The following is a 21,867-nucleotide window of genomic DNA, read 5'->3' as shown; positions in this document are numbered from 1 at the left end:
TTCTCTATCTTGCACTTATACCATTCATTGTATGCTATTGGTACATTTTGACGTTTGTATGTAACGACAAGGCTAAAGAAGCTGCAAAGAGATGTGCAAACAACATCATAAAGTGTTTGCAATGCTGTGAAAATACAGCCGTTGCATTAAGTGCATAGGATGTGCAATGTTATCACAAACTTTTCAACACAAAAACAAGGGTTTTACAACATAATTGTCCTACTACCCAACACACTTCATTTTTGGTTTTTGGACTCTGAAAGTTCAAAATATAGGTCAGTTTGAAGCAAAAACCATCAACCCAGTACATAAGTAGTGTAGCGGGCTGAAGAATCACACGACAGATAAAAGTGTAATAAATGCCCCGGAGGGTGTGTTTATTCACAAGAAGTCTAGGCGTGTGGGTGCTAACAGGTCCCGTGCTCCGAAGCTGTGCAGTGTGTTCCGTTGGTGGTCCGTCTGTGCTTGCCGTGGGGTGAAGTGGTGCGCAAGGTGGCGGGCCGATCGGTCACTAGCTGCTGTCTGGCTGGGCAAAAGAAGGACACAAGCGTTAGACACCATCAGTACGGAGACGTTGCTCACCGACGTGTGTTGCAGAGCGGCTTTTGTAGCCCTCTGTTGACGAGCGTCAGCTGTGACCGATCAGCCCGTGGTGACTGTGGGCAGGTGTTCCTCCTCTGTTGCCAGGGCGACGCTGATAGGTGCTCGGGACACTTCTCACAGTACGTATGCATGATTCACTACTTGTCATCTCTCATATGGTCAAGCATTTGTTTTATATCAACAAATACATAAGAGGAGCAGTCACATGCATGTATAGTCACATCTGATTTGTAGCCAAGATAAGCCAAGGAAGAACTGTAGCATGTCACTATACATGCACAATGTGTGTAGTTCTATATATTTGCATCAGTGTGTGTTACTTAAACAATTAAATATAGTACCCAGTGATCAAATAAAGAATATAATAAAATGCACTGTCTGTGACAGTTGTCTAGAATGGGGTTATGCTTTCTCTACATGTTCTCTGAAGCAATATTTTCATATTGTGCCATTTTTCTCCACTGACCCTTCCAGCGAATTCTAAAATACTTTTAATTAAGGCCTGGACTGTAGTTACTGAACAGACTTGTACCTCGGGGAAAGACAAACTGTTAAAGCTGCTGGGGAGAGGTGGACAAAAAGAGAGAGGCTGATCAGCATACTACTTTGAAATACATCTAATTGACTGTGCCAGTTAGAGAGAGCATGTGGGGTTTGAGCTGGAGGGATCACCATTTGTCCTTTCTGTCATTCAGGCCTCAGCTGTTAACAGCTGCTCAACAACAGCACTCCCATGTTTAAGGTGCTCAAAAGAGAACCAGTCCAGATGAGACGATTACAGATAGACAGCCTGATGGACGAATCCTGACAAGGAACAGGGATGAAAGGGGGGGTTCACTGAGCATTATCTGCAACCACTGATAGCATTGTTTGTTTGCACACACTATGTATTAAGCATCAAATTCACTAAAAAAATTATGCAAATCAAGGGTGCAAACATGCCATGCCATGCCAAATATTGCTTGTGCAATATAATCACAATTTACACTGGCTAAATTTGCAACAAGTTAAATACATATGGATGCAAGACCAGATAAACGTGCAAATATAATGATAAATGAAGGAAAAATAAGACAACAAAGTGATTCATTCAAATGAGGAAATCACATAAAAGGTGCTATAATATAAAAACTGTCCAAAGGAGTACAGCCTAGCACACACATACTATTGTTTACATTTTTTCTATTATTTTTATTTATTTTATTTTACATATTTATTTTTTCTTTGGACAAATGCGTTTTTCAACAAACAAAAGCACTAAATTACAGGGTTTTTTTCAACTGCTTACACACAAAATCTTTACTTGTCACACAATTTCTGAAACTTGACACTCGAACACCAGAACCATAAACCAAATCTGCAAAACCATACACTAATTTATCGGCCTTTGACTCAGTATTTAATTTCATAAAACACTTTTTGCAAAATACAACACATAATTCTCTGTGTAACACACAAAAAATATTATGGCAATATTATTAAGGAGGAAGTATTAAGGAGTTAATATTATGGCAAAGGTGTTTGCAAATGTTTGCTTTTAAGATGTGTTTGTGGTATTTTGAATGCAGTGCTTCATTTTGCAAGAGATGTGAGGCATTTTGTGTGTGTGCGATTCTTGAATTTGTGTGTAAAGTAAAAAAAAAAAAAAGAGGTAAAGTTTCGAAAATGTGTGTAAGCAGTTGAAAAACAACTGTAATAAAAATGACAGTAAAAACACTTAAAATGGTACAAAATATTTATATTTCAAATAAATGCTGTTCTTTTGAACTTTCTGTTCCCTGAAGAAACCTGAAAGTCTGATTATAAGAGATGTTACTTGAGCACCAAATCAGCATATTAGAATAATTTCTGAAGGGTCATGTGACACTGCATTGATGACTGCTGAAATTAAATATATAAACACATAGCCTACATACATATTACAAAGTAAGTTATTTTATTTTAAACTGTAAAAATATATCACAAAAAATGTTCTAAGTGCTTTTTCTAAGTGATACAAAAAAACACTCTTAACCTGAGATTAGTACCATTTTAAACTTCAAGCTAAGCAAGAGCAATGTTTTGCTCTTGTAGTGTTGAAAGAAATTTAACTGCTTTTAACCCTGGGTTAAGAAACTGTGACCCAGAACAGGGTTAAAACAGTTGCTGCACTTTGTACACAGTCACCTCAGCAAAAGCCCCACTTAGTGGACCCATGGAAACCCCCTTAAACTATAGCATAACAGAAACTCCTCAAAATACCAGTACACTACAAGTACACTAACAAGTATTCCTCTTTACTAATCTTACTCAAAACACATAAAATTACACCTTATTTCAAACATTTTCTTGCTCTGTTCAGTCCCACACAAAGCATGTAGGGAATTAGAAATCCCCTGTCCAATTTCTGTTGATTCTGACAGACAATTATTCATGTAGGCTAGTTCCAACACAAATCATTTTTTAATAAACTTTCTTGTATTATACTTTTTTCTATTTTCTTTTATTCTGATTTCAGAAGTGGATTTAACATGTAATAAAGATGAGTTGTGACAAGAATTATTTTGTATTAGCTTGTTAAAATTAGCATGTTTGGGGGGGGGGGGGGGGGGTCCCCAACACAATCAAATTATTCTTACATCAAATTATTCTGGTCTTATCTTGCCTAGGGTCCCTGAGGACACATTGTGGCTGGTTAAACTGGATTATGGATAGTTTGAGGGATTGTCCGCTGAAGTAGCACAGCACTTAGTGAATTTGTACCTCGAGTGAATCTGCCACTGATTTGACATTGACAGCTGAGCCTGTTCTTCCCAAAGCCATCATCCCCTCCTGTCCACCCCAGTGTCAAGACTCGTCTCGGCAGTGCCGGGTTACAGCTTGTACCAAACGTCCCATAAATGATGTGTTCATCAATTAGGCAGTGGTCCTTAGCAGAGCTGTCAAACTGAGAAATCAATTAAGCAAGGTAAGAATGTTACACAAACATTCAAGTCATCGTGTTGAAGGTCTGTAAAGAGTCATGAGATGAATAATGCACACACAACGACAGCACTACAGACACAGAATGCTAATAATACACTTGGGAAAACTTCACTAATGAACATGACACCTATGTCGCACAAAGGAGACTTTTATGGAAATCGAGCAGGAAACTTTCCTTCTAAATGACTAAATTGCAACACTTGGCATTTTCTGACAAGACCTCTGTATGTCTGTGTCGCCAGCTGACTCCAGAACAGCTATCTGAATATAGAATATGACGTAGACACCATTAAAAAAATATTATTTGTCCAAAACCAAACGTGGGAACATGAGAAAGAAAAGCTGCCAAAGAAAATCATCGCACATTGGCTAAACTCTTCTAATTCATCAGGGATGAAATAAGTAGGTTAGGTGTTCTACCAAGACCTTGTTTAAATCCACATCCGCCACTTAATGGTGTGCTTAATTACTAGCCTTTGTTGGAGCGCGTGCATCTCCTCATCTTCTCAAGGCTGTTATTCAAATGAAGACTCATCTAGGGATTCGTGGGCCGGCGCTATACGTGCTTTATATTTTGATAACCCACCCACCCACATTATGGACATAAAGATGTTAATTTCACAATACAGTCCAACTACGCAAATCAACACGCTTGGCACCTGTCATATTTTATCACGTGTCTTAATTGAAAAGCCGGAGGCAGGGGTGGAAACAAATTGCCATTCAAAGAAGCTTCAATGCATCTCCATTAGAAATGCTCTCGCCATGACACCAGGAAAATAAATAAGTCGAGAAATGGCGCCTGAGACTGTAGATCATGTGTTGGTGCGGAAACATCCTTTCCTTGTCACAGAAGAAAAAAATTGCAAACACTAATAATGGTATAATGAATTGTTGTTTTTAGGTTATTGTTTTATGAGTGACAAATGCTTCTTGAGTGACAACCATATAGTGTTATTGATTTGAAACACATATAAAGTGTTTTAGTAGTTTTAGTGCATTTTTAATGTAAAATGAACCATAGTGCAGAGCTGAAAGTGAACTGTGTGAAGAGTTTGAGAATGGGTTCTAGCAAGTGTTTAAAAAAAAACTGAAATGCATTAGTCAGCTTCTAAATTTGTCCTGCCTAGGTGTGCAGACACAAAAAAAGTAAAAAGTCAGATGATACTTTACAGCAGTGGCAACTTTAACCTCAATCAGAGTGGCAGGAGAAGCCCTCAGAGACAATCAAACGCAATCAAGTCAGTGGCAGTGAAAAACCTCTGGGAATCTATGACGCAAATTCCTCCTCATCCCCAACATAAGTGACACTTATGACTGATATTTCTCACAAGAGAATCCATTTGTGGATTCTGTCCCGTTCTATCAGGTTAGCTGGGCGGGTGTAACCAGCCTGTGGGAGAGATAGTGAGGAACATCTAATCAGGACCATTAACGCCACAGAACGGCCTCCGCTGACAAGCAGATGACGATAGTGGAAATCTCATTTTCCACGTCAGGGCTATCAAATTCAGCGAGCGGCACGCAGAGGCAGAGGTCCGATAGAACATCATCACCTATAAAAACAAGCCCAGTGTTTTTGGATTGCCTCCAAATTGAGTTCAGATGGAATCCATCACGGTGCTCGCTGGACACTCTGCTCTGAAATGCCATTAGAGCAGCTTAACTCACTCTGCCAGTCATCTGATATCAAACAGGGGAATGGAGGGGGCATCAGATGTGGAATGCACAGTGGCAACAAAACCTCTCCGACACCTCATGGGACTATAAAGAGTAACTGAGCCATAGCACTAATGCTAATGTTTATACTCAGGACTTGCTACACATGTTGGACAGAGACAGTATGTGAGTGGGCACTTAAGAGCAGAGCTTGCATTTGATTTGCAATATTGAATAGCTGCAAATTGGTTTGGCATGGCAGTTCTTTTCTGAGATAGTCACCTGAGTCGTAAATGTCATGCAACGATCGCTCTGGAACCAGAGAAAAATGATGGCATGTCAATGTTGACTGGCTGATGGCACCACGAGAACGCACAAAGCCGCAAACCTTTCACTAATGACTATGGTGTCCTGGGACAGGAGAAAATATGTGCATAAAAGCATTTCATTCTTTTTAGTTTTTATTAGTTTTAATATATTTGTACATTTTATCATTTATACACAAGCATTTTTATGGCTACATTTAAATTTAAAAATATTTAAACAGCCATATTGTGACATATAACAGTTTAAAATAGATGTTTCCTACTGTATTACATTTTAAATTGCAAAGCTGAATTTTCAGCACCTATTACTTCAGTGTCACATGATTTTTCTGGAATTATTCTAATATGCAAGAAATATTTCTTATTATTATCAATGTTGAAAAAAACTCAGTTGTGCTGCTTAATATATTTGTGGAAACTGTGATACATGTATTCATTATTCTTTGATGAAGAGTAATTTCAAAAGAACAGCATTTGAAACACATTTACAGTCATGATTATTTTTTTTCCATAAGTTAAAGTGTGCAATAACAAATGAAATGAGTAGTATTTCTATTTAACCTTATATGTTGGGTAGTATTTAGTGTAATATAAAACAGCTTTTATTATGCTAATGATATTTAACTGCAGTCTACATCTCATGTGGGAGTACATGATCGTGAGAATATTTTTCAAATTATTATTCATTTTGTTGCATGTAAAACCTTTTAGTGAGTGAAAAATTACTGAGCAGCGTTCTAAGGGCACTCTCTCTCTCCCATAGCTGTCTTTCGTCCGTGGAGTCCGTGGATCATATCAGTTTAATTTTTTGTAATCAGTTTTTTTTTTTGGATCATACCTGTGGGCAGACCGTTGCACCCACCCATTCATCTCAATCATCATATTCAAGGTGATCTCATACCATCACCCCTCATGTTTTGATAACCAGGACTTTTCATTTTTGTTCCTGGACCAACATCCTGGAACACCCTAACCCCATCCCTAACCATCAAATAGCTGTCAAATCAGAAATGATATGTTGGTAAAAAATATAAATGAATGAATGAATGAAAGAATGAAAGAATGAATGAATGAATGAATTAATTAATTAATTACATATCCATATATATATATATATATATATATATATATTTAATATAGTTTAGTATTTAGTATAGTTTTTATTTTCATCCCATACTGTAACAACACAACTTGTTCAGTCTGCCTGTGACAATATATACTTTATCAGAAACTGCAGAATACTCAAAATAATACCATTAAAGTGTAAGTTCAAAGTTTTATTTGTCAAATTCACAACAGCACAGCATATTGCAGTACTTACTGCCAATAAAATGTGCCCTTTCAACCATCACTGCCAGCATGGGGAAAAAAACCTAGTTACTGCACTTGTCAAAGTTTGCATGCTTTGTGGCACTGAATCTTTGAAATATATTAGGTTAGAGGCAGTTTGTATCAACTAAACAAGAAACATTTTCTTCATTTTGTCTTTGCCACTTACAAAAGGTATGGTTGGTTGTTCTACATGTCTAAATGAGAGATGCCTTTTGACAGAATAGAGCTGTTCAGTCATGTCATCAATTTGCTGGCTGACCCAGAGGTCTAATTCACCATGCATTCCCTCTGGAATTTCTAATAGGTTTTCAAAATAGTGGAAGGAAACTTACAACATACAGTGATACCACAAACATGAATTTTGCAAGAATTACATTACTTGCTGTGCATTATGTACAGCACATCCTTGTGGTAGGTACCGCACATAAAAGTAGTTCTACAATAGTTTTAAAAGCAGACAGCAGTTTCAAATTTCACATTGTGGCATGAGTGTGTAATTTATGTTGTATAAGAAAATGTTGGGTCTCTTCCAGTAAGTTAACCACAGGCCTTCCTTTACTCATAAATGGAAAATTGCTGTACTAAAACAATTTGAATATTCATGACTCAAAAATGGTAATTTTCTTCTGGGTTTTAGGACTACAAACTGAACAGCTTTCAATCAGGCCATTCAGCATTAATTGAAAATCAGAAAATGCGAGTCATTTTATTTGTAATTCTATTTATCCTTTATTCAAATTGCATATTTGACCTACATATGTGAAACTATAAGTTCACACCAAATTTATGTAGATATACCCAATACGAAAAAAGACTGCTGAGATCAGAAACATGGAGAGCAGAACATTTTATAAGCTTAGCTGTTAATATTACATCAATTTGCATTATGATTTTTTGTAGTGGTTGTTGATTATAGATCAGGACCATCTACTTTGGATAATACAGCTAAAAGAGAAATGATTCAATCTCTAGGTTTTACCTCTAGGCTTCTGGCCAGCTGTGGAGAACATCTGCACTCTCTGCTGATTTGATTATCCCTCCTGAAAACAGAACAAATCTCCTTATCACACAGGTTATTTCACAAGACGGCAAAAGTGCTCATAGTTTTCATGGATACATGCAGAGTGATTGAATATTCAACATCTTAGATTTGGAAATACTGCTAGGGATAAACTGCTCAAATTACATGCTCTTACTGATTACATTATAATAACAATTCTTAATTGGTTTTGAGTATCGCAGATTTTGTACTGCGTTGTATTGCTCCTACTATAATGGATTGCATTTAATATTTGACTTGGTTGAGGAGCCCCATGTGGATGACCTGAGCTTCAATACATCAATTATTTTCTGTACAGCACCAATAAGATTTTATTTTCACTATTAAATTATTTGTATTAATTATCTCTGTATTAATATTCATGTACTTGACACTCCACCCTATTTTAAACAACTTTGAACAAATCAATTATGGTTATCAATGTTAAAGGTATACAGGTACATCTCAAAAAAATTGAATATCGTGAAAAAGGTCAATATTTTTTGTCACTCACTTCAGAAAGTGAAACCCATATATTACATAGATTCATTACACATAGAGTGAAATATTTCAAGCTTTTATTTCTTGACATTTTGATGAGTATGGATTACAGATAATGAAAAAACTAAATTCAGTGTCTCGGAAAATCAGAAAATTACATAAGATTAAATAAAAAATTCTATTTTTAAACAGAGATTCTGAAAAGTATGTTAATTTCTATGCACTGAATACTTGGTTGGGCCTCCTCTTGCATGAATTACTGCATCAATGCGGCGTGGCATGAAGGCAATCAGCCTGTGGCACTGCTCAGGTGTAATGGAAGCCCAGGTTACTTTGATAGCGGCCTTCAGGTCATCTGCATTGTTGGGTCTGGTGTCTCTCATCTTCCTCTTGACAATACCCCATAGATTCTCTATGGGGTTCAGGTCAGGGGAGTTTGCTGGCCAACCAAGCACAGTAACACCATGGTCATTGAACCAGCTTTTGGTATCTTTGGCAGTGTGTGCAGGTGCCAAGTCCTGCTGGAAAATTAAATCAGCATCTCCATAAAGCTTGTCAGCAGAAGGAAGCATGAAGTGCTCTAAAATTTCCTGGTAGATGTCTGCGTTGACTGTGGACTTCAGAAAACACAGTGGACCAACACCAGCAGATGACATGGCAGCCCAAATCATCACTGACTGTGGAAACTTCACACTGGACTTCAAGCAACATGGATTCTGTACCTCTCCATTCTTCCTCCAGACTCTGGGACCTTGATTTCCAAATAAAATGCAAAATTTACTTTCATCTGAAAAGAGGACTTTGAACCACTGAGAAACAGTCCAGTTATTTTTCTCCACAGCAGGTAAGGTGCTTCTGACGTTTTCTCTGGTTCAGAAGTGGCTTGGTAGCCCTTTTCCTGAAGATGTCTGAGCGTGGTGGCTCTTGATGCACTGACTCCAGCTTCAGTCCACTCCTTGTGAAGCTCTCCCAAGTGTTTGAATCAGCTTTGCTTGACAGTATTCTCAAGCTTGCGGTCATCCCTGCTGCTTGAGCAACTTTTCCTATAAATTCTTCCTTCCAGTCAACTTTGCATTAATATGCTTTGATAAAGCACTCTGTAAACAGCCACACCTTTCAGTAATGACCCTCTGTGACTTATCCTCTTTGTGGAGGGTGTCAATGTTCGTCTTCTGGATTATGGCCAAGTCAGCAGTCTTCCCCATTATTGTGGTTTCAAAGAACAAGAGATACCCGGAATTTATACTGTAGGGATGGTCATTAATTGAAACTCAAATGTAAATATTTTGACATACTGATTTTTGACTTTCATGACTGTAAGCTCTAATCATCAAAATTAAAACAAAAAAACTTTTGAAATGTTTTACTTTACATGCAATGAATCTAAAATATATGAAAGTTTCACTTTTTGAAATAAGTTACAAGAAAACAATGAACGTTTTCACGATATTCTAATTTTTTGAGATGTACCTGCAAATGTAACGTCCATTTAGAAGGTCACTCGAATGGTCAACTACTACAAGAAAATCAATTTTTAGGTTCAACTGAGGAATATAAGAACAAACAGATAACATTATACACTTCTGTTAACACTATGTGTTAAATAATATTAAGTAATCACAAATCAGCATATTGTGTGATTTCTGAAGGATCATATAACACTGAAGACTGTAGTAATGATGCTGAAAATTCAGCTTTGCCAGCACAGGAATACATTTCATTTTAAGATTTAATAAAATACATTTAAAAATATTTTAAATTGTAATAATATTTCAGAATATCACCTTTTTATATTCAATTAAGATCTCTGTAAACACTTGTATCAGTCCAATGTGTTATATTTTAATTTCCGTTCATACAAAATTTAGTTTCAAAAGGGGTTTGAGAAAGTGTATGCATGCCAATGGAACAGCTGGTATTGCTTATCACCATCTACTTTGCTCTTGCACTAATTTATAAGAGTAATGCAACGCCACAGATTTCTCAGCAAAATGGCAAGATGCTCTGAAAAGGCAGATGTGTCTTAGCTAAATCAGTACATTGCATTCTCACACGTCAGTGAATACAATGCTTGCAGCAAGGTAAAAATTGTTGTCTTTTGTGCTGAAATGAAAATAAAAGAAATAATTTTGCATCGTTTGGAACAAATGGTATAAAATAATACAAAACCTGTGATGGTTGGACAAGTTGACGTTTCTAACCGCAATGAGACATAAATTTCATCTTAGTAACAAGGAAGCCCATCTCAAAAGTATTGATCTGTGATTTCATATCAGTTCTGTTTTGTTAAATTGATGTGAGCACTATTTCTGACGACCTGCAGGGGCCAAACAATTTTCTGACCTCACTGTAATGAGCCTTCAAATTCACTGCAGCCTCGGTGCTTGCTCACACACACACACACACACACACTGAATAATACATAGACAGAGATGAGGGGAGACTAACACACACTGACACCCTGTCTCAGATGCAACATTCTTCAATCTTTAACAAAAGCAGCCATAACGCTCAACTGAACTTTTAGTAAAATGCACCCTGGTGCCTCAATTCCCAGTTTTAAGACTTCCAAAGAAATTATCAACACACACACACTTTTTAATGGAAACCATTGACCCCATGGTCATACCGCAGTTACCCAAGGATCGATTTTCTTGTTTGATGTTTTCAGCAGGGCGGATGTTTGCTGTGGTTTTCATCAGTATGGAGATACGAGATGTGGATGGAGCAGACAGATGGAGGGATGGTGAACGGAGAAACGCAGGTCACCGGACAGACTGAAGTGTGGGAGGTTACTGGAAGGAAGCAAAGGGGGAGGAGGAGCAAGACACGAAGTGACATCTCAGCCCCATGAACTGCCAGAACGCTGCAGAAGTCAGAGCTAAATCACTGAAGAGAAAAGGAAAAGGAACAATAAAATTCCTAAAAGTAGACGGGTCTCAAACTACTGAGCGGAAAAAATCAGACAAATACCATGACCCAAAGTCACTTTTTAGAAAATCTGGGTTCAGGTCAGTATTTTGGAAAGCTAGCAAGGGCAGTTACAACATTTCCACCTGACATTTCCTTAGGTAACCTGTAAGAAAATAAAGAAATGCTGTTTTTTCCCCTCTCATGTCCTGTGAAAGCAGTCTGGCCGACTGGTTGGTCCATCTGTCCGTGCCTGTGGCAAGACCTCAAGGCAAATGCTCACATATACATCACACCACCTGTAGGCGAGTAGTTATTCCATTCAACACACACACAATCATTTTGAAGTCTGTGTGCACATTTGGGCCCATGTGTACCACAATAACAGCACTGGTCTAAAGACGACGCCAACCTGTAGCAATTATCTCTTGGCTTATCTTTTGTTTGTGAACTGTGATGAGAGTTGGGAAATTGGTGACTAGTGGGCATTCAGAGATGCAGTTACACATTTTCTCCTTCACCTTATTTGTCCTCAAGTTCTGCACAGAAATAAAACAAAAGCTCTATCTGGCTTTTTCTTCTAACTCTTCGCCTCCACAGGCCATCAAAAATTGACAGGATGCTAAGAGCAGCTCAAGGTTGAGAGCAGTCTTCACTGAAATGATTTTGCCACAGATTTGACAGCCCCCTATTGTTTTCTTTGTACGTGACAAGAAATCCTTTATACTGGGGGTTAGAGCCACAACATTAGAGGCTGAATTTAGTAAATTGTTGCGTCACTTTTTTGGAGCAAGGTATTTATGTGCAAATAAACACCTGTAATCCAGTTGTCAAAGTCATTGGCATCAACATTTAATAACTGCCATTGCAGTGCTGTTAACTAAAACTCATAGTATTAAAATAATTTTCATTATTTGGAATTAAGATGAAATCAAATAAAATGCTAATTAATGTTGAAAAACGTTAACCTTTTTTACCTTGGCAAGTAACTGAAATAAAATAATTTAGTAAGTACTAAAATTAATTAAAAGAAAAAGAAAAAGAAAAAAAAAAGCTAAATATTTAAATAATAATAATAATGAGAAAAGCACATAACAAAATAAAACATAAAAATATGAAAAGGGCCATTCAAAATATTAATAAATACTAGTAATAGTAATTATAGTATATAAACAATACTAAAACAGCACCACATTCAATGTAAATTAGCCTCTTAAAAAAGTGAGGCTAACGTACAAAATGCAATTCATCTGTAGAAATTATCATTGTGGTATTAGTGCCAGAGGAAGACAAAATTAGAATGAAATCTTAAAGATTATAGTTATTTTCTCTTGATCATGGCAGCTGTTATTCATCAAAGGATGAAGCAGAGCATTACATTCAGGCATGTATCCAAAAGTACAGTGGAAAAGAGATGATTCACCTGGACTGCTGTTATATGGTTCCAGTTATGTATGGCAGATCACAGTAGTCTGCTGCATCCTTTGCATTGTCAATGTACTATGCAATCTATATAGTTCCTCATTTTGTAAAGTTTATAAGATGAGGAACTGCACAGATTGCACAGGATTCAGCACAAATTTCATGGCTGCATGTGCACCATTTTCTTATTTACATAATTACTTTAGTGAATCAGGTATTAAAACAAAGCTGACAGTATATGCAAATAAGTAGTGCTATCAGTGGGCACAATTCATTCTTAGTGAAAGTGTACTTAGTCATAATGTCTCAGAACAGAGTAAAATCATCATAAATCATTGTGTCGGAGCTGTGAAAGAGAATAAAGTGTGTTAAAAGAAAAGTTCACCATTAAATGAAACTTCTGTCATTATTTACTCACCCTCATGTCATTCCAAAACAGCAAATGTATGTTTTGGAACACAAAATATCAATAAAAATATTCTTCAAAATATGTTTTGTTTTCCATGGAAAGAAATAGCACCAAATATTTTTGAAGAATGTCTATAATTTATTTCTAAAAGCAAGTTTAGACTTACACACACACACACACACACACATATGTATATTTATGTTAACTTGAAACTTGCGTTTAGAGATCATAATAAGCTTCTGTTGAACACTTGAGCTCTGGCCCATGAGGATCTATTGATTGTTGCTGTTGAAATGGCAGGGAGTTCAAACATTCTCAAAGCCTATTAGAGAGACACAATTTATACAGGAGAGCTGATGCACATCCTTTGTTGTCCCAATAGTAAAGCCTTAAATGTGGTGTGTGTGTGTGAGTGTGTGCGTTTGAGTACAGGGAGAATCTCTTAATCTCTTAAAGGCCTCAGTTTATCTCAAGTCTATTTAAGTTTATCTTAAATTCATCTCAGTTTTTAAGTTTTGAAGTGCAATCCATAACTATGACTTGGAAGCTAACAAAAGTATTACAACAAATGGGCTACAAAAAAATAACAATTTCAGTGATGATCCTCTCAAAAATTAAAAGAAACTCGATTAGTCTAAAGGGGCAGTCTAAAAATTTTAATCATGCAAAATAATAATTTCAGACCCTGTAATGAATAGGGACAACAGGATACGATATCATGCTCTAGAGCTTAAATACTAAGCATAAAAGTACTGTTTTTCTTTCTTTAGCAGGTCCGGTTCTTTTTTTATCCCTTGTAGTCATCTGTTCCATCTTTCTTTTTTCTCTCTCTGCCAATCCACTCTGCATTCATCCTCTCCCCTTATCACTTACTCTTGCTAACATCCCATTTTACCTCAGTAATCCTCCTTTTGCTCCTTCCTTCTATAAATGTGAGGGAGGTCAATTGCTCTAGGTGGCAAATCCCCCCACTTCTGTCCTGGACCGATGAGGGGTGAATGTTTGTAATAAAGAGAGACACTTTCCAGTCATACAGTAGAACCAAACTGTGAGAATGGGAATTCAGAAAGTCAGAAATATTAGAATTACAGTAGAATTAAGACAGACAGACGGACGGACGGATGGATGGATGGATAGATAGATAGTGTTCTTGGGCAAGAGTTGTTGGGAATTTTGGGATATAGTGAAAGACATCAACTAGAAAAGTTGCTTCAAGGCAACATCAAAACCAGATATTTCATCACCATGAGTGACAGAATGCTAAAACAGAGTGCGACGGTGTCAGTAGAAGTCATCCTTTTACACAGATCTAAGATGTCTCATCGCTTACACTATCCACAGAGAAATCTTAGAAATGGACAGCCTGTCCCAAATCAGTTCAAACAGGAGTCATTCAGTCTGAGTGCTATAAAGTTACAAACTTCTTTAGATGCCATCAGGTAAAACTGATTCTGCTTTTAGCACTGAGTGAATCAAAACATGAACACTGTTAAAACAGTGGACAGTTTATCAAAAAATGGAATTTCTGTCATCATTTACTTACTCTCATGTCGTTCCAAACCTATATGACTTGCTTTCTTCTGCAGTGTTCTTTCTTTCAACTGTGTACAATGAAAGTGAACTGCAACCATGGTCTGTCAATCAAAATTCTCAAAGAATAACAACTTTTTTGGTCTATTCCTCTCACAAATCTATCATATGGCTTCAGAAGACTTTGACTACTTTCATGTTTCTTCTTTGGTTTTTTTTTTTTAACCTGACAGCCCCTGTTGCGCTCCACACTGGTTTGGAACGACACAAATGTGTAAATGTTCAAAAAAAAATAATTTTCAGATTAACTATCCCATAATGCATAATATCCTCAGCTGGTGGTTTGGTGACAGACCGTAGGCGGTCACGCTAGTAGCTCGGTGGCTTCCCCCGGCAGTCGTGATAACAGATTGCCTCCATACGTGGATGCGTTTATGGTGGGGGAAAGCAAATGAGCAGTGATGCAATCATGAGACAAGCCCACTGTGTGTGAGGAGAGAGGGATAAAGAGGAAGCAATGGAAGGATTTGGGGGGGGGGGGGGGGGGGGGGGATCGCTTCTTTATCAGAAAGAAAGACAGAGGACGAGTTAGAATGTTAAATCTGTCAGGAATCCGGCAAGAGGAGGCCGCAAGAATTGGGTTTACTTCAATGCAAGCGTGTTTGTATGTTCAAGTTCAACTTTACTGGTTCAAGTTTATTTGTATAGCGCTTTTTATGATACAAATCGTTGCAAAGCAGCTCTACAGGAAATTTTTGACTATAGAGGACGTAACAGTACATCCGTCTAGTTGCAAATTGTAATCCAAGAGATTTTGTGTACTGTTTTTTGGTCCAATAAGTAATATCTCTGTCTTATCTGAATTTAATAGGAGGATATTATTGGTCATCCAATCTTTTACATTTTTTACACAATCTATTAGCTTAGATAGTTGAGAAGTTTCATCTGGTCTTGTTGAGATATATAGTATTACCAAGGGGCAACATGTATATTGAAAATAGCAGAGGACCTAGGACAGATCCTTGTGGTACTCCATACTTTATTGGTGATAATTGAGATGACTCCCCATTTAAATGAACAAAGTGGTAGCGATCGGACAGGTAGGATCTAAACCATCTTAAAGCCTGCCCTTGAATACCAGTATAGTTTTGTAATCGATCTATGAGTGTGTCATGTCTATAGTGTCGAACGCAGCACTAAGATCAAGTAATACTAGCAATGAGATGCAGCTTTGGTCTGAAGCAAGAAGCAAGTCATTTGTAATTTTAATTTTAAAATTACAAATTGTAATTTGAATTGTAAGTGCAGTTTCTGTGCTATGGTGAGGCCTGAAACCTGACTAAAATTCTTCATAGAGATAATTTTTTAGCAAGTAGGAACACAAGTGAGCAGGCACAACTTTTTCTAAAATTTTAGACATAAACGGAAGATTTGAAATGGGTCTGTAATTTGCCAGTTCATTAGAATCTAGTTGTGGTTTCTTAATAAGAGGCTTAATAACAGCCAGCTTGAATGGTTTTGGGATGTGACCTAAAGATAACGATGAGTTAATAATATTGAGAAGCGGTTCTTCTGCTACAGGTAACAACTCTTTCAGTAATTTAGTAGGTACAGGATCTAATAAACACGTTGTTGGTTTAGATGCACTGATAAGTTTATTTAGCTCTTCCTGTCCTATAGTTGTAAAGCACTGCAATTTTTCTTTGGGTGCGATGAATGAAGCTGAAATACTAGACGCAGTAGAATCTACATTTGATATTGTATTTCTGATGTTATCTATTTTATCAGTAAAGAAATTCATAAAGGCATTACTATTAAATTGTGAAGGAATATTTAGATCGGGTGGTGTCTGTTTATTTGTTAATCTAGCCACTGTGCTAAATAAGAACCTTGGATTGTTTTGGTTATTATGAGTTTGCGGATATGCTCTGCCCTGGCAGCTTTTAGAGCCTGTCTATAGATGGACATACTGTTTTTCCACGCAATTCTAAAAACTTCCAAGTTAGTTTTTTTTTTTTTTTCCAAGATTACGAGTTTCTTTCTTGAGAGAATGGGTATAACTTTTGCACCATGGCGCAGTACGTTTTTCTCTAACCTTTTTCAATTTGAGGAGGGCAACAGCTTCTAATGTATTAGAGAAGATAGTGCCCATGTTGCTAGTCATTTCGTCTAGTTCATGTGTATTTATGGGTACACAGAGCAGTTGAGATAAATCAGGCAGGTTATTTGTGAATCTGTCTTTGGTGGCTGGAACAATAGTTCTGCCCGGACGATAACGCGGAGCCATATAATTAAATATCAGTAATACACAGCATGCACGATACAAGGAAATGATCAGTAACATCATCACTTTGAGGTACGATATCTATATCGGTAAGATCAATTCCATGCGATATAATTAAATCTAGCATATGATTAAAACAATGAGTGGGCCCAGTGACGTTTTGCTTGACTCCAAAATAGTTTATTAGGTCAGTAAACGCAAGTCCTAACGCATCATTTGTATTATCAACGTGAATGTTAAATTCTTCGACAATTAGCACTTTATCAACATTGACCAATAGATCTGAGAGACCCTGGCAGTCTATACACAGTAGCCAGAGCAAGAGACAGGAGAGATTTCTTTTGCATATCTAACAGTGTAACATTAAGCAGAAGTATTTCGAATGAGTTAAACCTCCTGTATCCTGTTTTCTGAGTAACACTGAGAATATCACTATATATTGTTGCAACACCGCCACCACGACCAGTCTGACGGGGCTCATGTTTATAACAGTAGCTTGGTAGAGTAGACTCATTTAGACCAAAATATTCATTTGGTTTAAGCCAGGTTTCAGTCAGGCAGAGTACATCAAAATTATTATCTGTGATCATTTCATTTACAATAACTGCTTTGGGTGCGAGTGATCTAATATTTAGGAGTCCAAGTTTTTAAAATAGTTTTTGTTCATTTATTTTGCGTTTTTCTGGTTTAATCACGATCAGATTTTTTCTAGATCCTGCATTAAATTTATATTTTGACCTCGCTATTCGGGGAACAGACACAGTCTGTATAGATTGGACAACGCAAGTACTTCTATCATTTAAGTGGGTAGAACAAAAGTCATCATAGCAGTTATTTGAGAATTGTCTTACTAGTCAGATGGAGCGTAGCGTCCTGGAGATGTTGTCTGACAGGAGTTCCGCTCCGACTCTGCTGGGATGCAGGCCATCAACACGGAAAAGCCTAGAACGCTCCCAGAAAAGATTCCAATTATTAACAAAGAGCAGTTTCTGTTCTTTACACCATGACAATAACCATTCGTTTAAAGCAAAAAGTCTACTGAACCTTTCGTGTCCTCGTCGATACGTGGGAAGCGGTCCTGACACGATGATCGTCATCGCGGGCGATGTGCTGCGTATCGTCTCGATCAGGCTCCTGAAGTCCCTCTTCAGTGTCTGCCGCAGCTTGGTGTTGTTAACCCCCGCATGCAGCACGACAGCACCGATGCTCTCGCCGCCCTTTAGGATCGCGGGTATCTGCGCAGAAACATCGAGAACACGAGCACCGGGGAAACAGTGAGTGTGCACTTTACCTTCAGCTAACATAGCACGGACGTGCCAGACGATGGAGTCGCCGACGATCACAGCGTCGCGTTCCGTCTCGCAGAGGGGAGCGAAGCAGTTCCGGGTAGAGATCTCGAAGACCGGAGGTGGAGAGGTCGTCGCCCGGGGCCTGGCTTGCGTCTTCCGCTGCTGGTGCACCCAGGGTCCGTGGAGTCCCGGCGCCGAAGTGAAGGACATCTGGGAAGATCGCGTCCTGGGTGCACAGGGTCTGTACAGAGAAACACATGGAGTAGAGGTGGTGGGAGTGTTAGCAGCGTTCTGTATACTTACCCCAGACTTGTGAGCGTCAGCCCGGGATGTTTCCAGCGTGGCTCTCCACTCTCTCAGCTGGGCCTGCTTCTCCACCAGGTCGCGGATCTGCTTCTCCACGGCCTCCAGCTCCAGCTGCACCGAATGCAGCTCGAACGTGTCCTCACCTGCACTCAAAGGTAGACACAAATCCGCCATTTAAGCAAGTAACAGTGAAACAATGGTAATGTGTGTGAATAGAGTACTAGCAATGTAAGCGAGATTAGCGGCAGCCACGCTGCCGATGCTAACGGGCTATAAGCTAATAGCAGACTCGAGAAATCAAAATAAAACTAGTGATAACAAGGCGCTCTGATTGGTTTTGTTTTAGAATGCTATAGGGGATATATTCACACGTTATAGAAACGAAAATGATAGTGTATAAAATTGTTTTTAAGATAGAAAATAGACGATAAAGAATCAACTTGATGGAGCTCAAACTCAAAACACGCAGTCACAAATCAGCGCATGCGTATAGAGGCGTCTTAGAAACTCTAAATTCTATGTGAATCTGCCTTATTAGTTGTTTCGAACTGTGCACAGGCACAGTAATTATAACTTTGTTTATATGTCACTTTGTCCTCCCATTCCCAAGAGAGGGGTTGGGAGAGAGACAGAACAACAGAGAAGACAGTACAGAAAATAATTATCCCTTATCTCCAAGGGACGGAGTCTCAGAAGGTTACATGGTGTTTTAGGAAAATAAATAACATCCCTTTAGGAGAAATGATACATAAATTGTCTAGTGAAATATGCATGTGTTTTTAAATAATATATTATGCACTTCAATTTTCAAACAAACTCAAGTATACTCATCTAAAAGACAATTGCCCATCAGTTCTTTTCCATGTAGAGCAGCGGGAAGTGATTACGAAACGGAAACTCAGTTTACATTCCAGCATAACATTTTTTGGTTGTTTTCTTGATTTTTCAGTTGGCCACCCATTCCAGAGAGACAGTGAGCGTGTACTGATTAACAGTCACCCTGAATGCACTGTTCGCACCAGTCTGCCAAGTAATCAGTTTCATACGAACGGCAGCATGACACCTGCAGCAAGCAAACATCGCCCTGAGATTAGACCCAACTCAGACGTTATCAAGCTTCTGAATGCATAATGAACACAGAATGCTCAGGTTCTGAATGTCTATTGGTCCTTTTAATACATAAGATCAATAAAAAAAGATAGAGGAGCTTTTTATACGACCTTTGTTTTGTTTCAGGTGAACTGTGTGTATGTGTCCTGTGATCGTTGAGCTTGAGTTTCTGTCACAGATGAAAGAAGAGGTTAATCTCAGCTCTCATCTCAATCCTCTTAATCTCCAAAGCCTGGAGCGGAGCAAAAACACTCCTCAATTCCACTCCATCTCTCCTTAATCATCAAGGTCAGTGTTCATACCACCCTCTTCTCGGAAACTCAGAGAGGGAGCCAGAGCCAACCAGTGAGACTGGGGGAGGATCTGACAGATATGCATCTGTTACAGCAGAATTCATATTTCAACTGCACATCCTCAGAAATCACTGATCACCATATTCAGCAGATGTATGACTGAACAACAGCATATTCACACTGAAAGAAAGAAAGATTTAACAAGAGAGTTACAATAACCATTCATGAACTTCCTCAGGCTCAGAGAAATACTTCACCCAACAATTCTATCCCAGTAGATGAATCAGTGTCTTCTGAATTGAAACGACAGGTATTTGTACGAAAAACACTAATATTTTAAACTTTTAAAACTATAGACTATCCATCTCACGACCAATTCATACGTATTTTACGATGTGGCTAATTCGTACGAATTCGTATGACCTCACTCGTACGATTTTGTACGATTTATCTAAACCCCAGTGACGGGTAGGTTTAGGGGCGGGGTTAGGTGTAGGTTATTTGTAAAATACGTACGATTTAGCAAAAATTGTATGAATTTGTACGAGTGAGGTCGTACGAATTAGCCACCTCATAAAATATGTACGAATTGCCGTGAGATCGAGCTGGACTATCACGTGGCCAACTCTCATTATTATTATTATTATTATAAACACCTGTTGTTTTCGCTTCAGAAGACATTTTTCCAGGGTCATATGGGTTTCCCACAGTTATCGTTTGTGTGGTTTTCGAAGTGTCAACTTCTGAGTTACTAACCACTTTAATTAGTAAACAATCCAGAGATGGAGTGTTCTTCTAAAAAACTTTACTTGAGTTTATCTGAAGAAGGACAGTCATACATTTGGGTCAGCAGGAGGTTGAGAACAATAAGAGAATTTTCATCTTTGGGTGGACTATAGTTCACCACTAAATGAGAATTCGTCCATCATGTTTTTGGGTCATTCCACGAAATCAGTGCCTTTTGCGTCCCTAAGAAATAATCAAACACAGATTTAATATAACAACTAATACATTTGCCATTTAAAAACATAATGATACTATGTATTCTTTTATCAATATTACATTAAAAAAGGTCAATTAAATATTAGTTTAAATAATTTAAATAGCATTTATGTTGATAAGGGTAAGGTTTTTGGCCTGTCCCTCACTCTGATTTTTCTTTTTCAGAAAGACTTTTAATTTGCAAAATGAAGGCAAAATGATATAGAAATCACATTTGCATATTGTTTAAAATATAGTCTCATTGTTAGTAATGTTTTTGGCAAAAGTGTGCATGATTTCATGTCAATCCTGTTATGCTCATCAAAAAAAAACTTGTAAAATAATGTACATTCAAGTGAAATCACTTCTAGGAGGTTACATCATCTCTCAACCAGGATTCACTTAAAACACAAGCATGTTTCTCTCTAACTTTTATAATGTTCTATTTTTGATGCTTTATGAGGCTTGACTTGGGGGGGGGGGCTTCATGCAGTCTCAATACTGTTACCATTTTTAAAATGTTAATTTAATTATTTATTACATTTAATATAGTCAATATCTACAAGTAAAATCCTTTAAAAGTGTACAACGTGATTTTGTGAACTTGACTATTAGGTAGAAATTGGCTAAATTCGTTTAAAATCGTCAAACCTGTTAATGTCATCCCTGTTACTTTTCAGAGTAACGGGTTTTGACATTTGGGTAACAGGAATTACATAGATTAGGTGTCACCCTGTTTTTAAAGATTGTCTTTGTAAAATGCAAGCATTTTTAAAGGCCACCCTGGGTGTAATTTTGAGTTAATGCCTATATCATTCAGTGGCATATGAGCATGAGTTACATTTTAGTTAGTTTTATTGGTATTGTTACTATTATTGGGGAAGTCATGGCCTAATGGTTAGAGATTCG

General features: G+C 37.8%; 1 protein-coding gene across 4 annotated transcripts; it reads right to left on the bottom strand.

Annotated features, from left to right (window-relative positions):
- Positions 1 to 352: 352 nt before the first annotated feature.
- LOC306883719 (uncharacterized protein) lies at positions 353 to 19,975 on the bottom strand. 4 transcript variants are annotated; one of them, XM_079439138.1, is made up of 6 exons: positions 19,795 to 19,975; positions 18,572 to 19,637; positions 17,831 to 18,509; positions 7,864 to 7,924; positions 3,346 to 3,529; positions 353 to 522 (listed from the first exon to the last, which is right to left on the bottom strand). In XM_079439138.1, exons 2-3 carry the CDS (start codon positions 18,746 to 18,748, stop codon positions 18,273 to 18,275), a joined length of 414 nt encoding a protein of 137 aa, XP_079295264.1. In that variant the 5' UTR covers positions 18,749 to 19,637; positions 19,795 to 19,975; the 3' UTR covers positions 353 to 522; positions 3,346 to 3,529; positions 7,864 to 7,924; positions 17,831 to 18,272. The 4 variants fall into 4 exon arrangements, with proteins under 4 accessions (XP_079295264.1, XP_079295263.1, XP_079295262.1 ...); XM_079439137.1 differs by lacking the exon at positions 3,346 to 3,529 and having other exon boundaries at positions 353 to 526; XM_079439136.1 differs by having other exon boundaries at positions 17,831 to 19,637; positions 19,795 to 19,969.
- Between the last annotated feature and the right edge of the window lie 1,892 nt (positions 19,976 to 21,867).

Source organism: Barbus barbus (genome assembly GCF_936440315.1).
Source record: "Barbus barbus genome assembly, chromosome: 2".
NCBI lineage: Eukaryota > Metazoa > Chordata > Actinopteri > Cypriniformes > Cyprinidae > Barbus > Barbus barbus.
The sequence above is the reverse complement of the archived record's forward strand: the minus strand, read 5'-3'. Positions and strand labels throughout refer to the sequence as shown.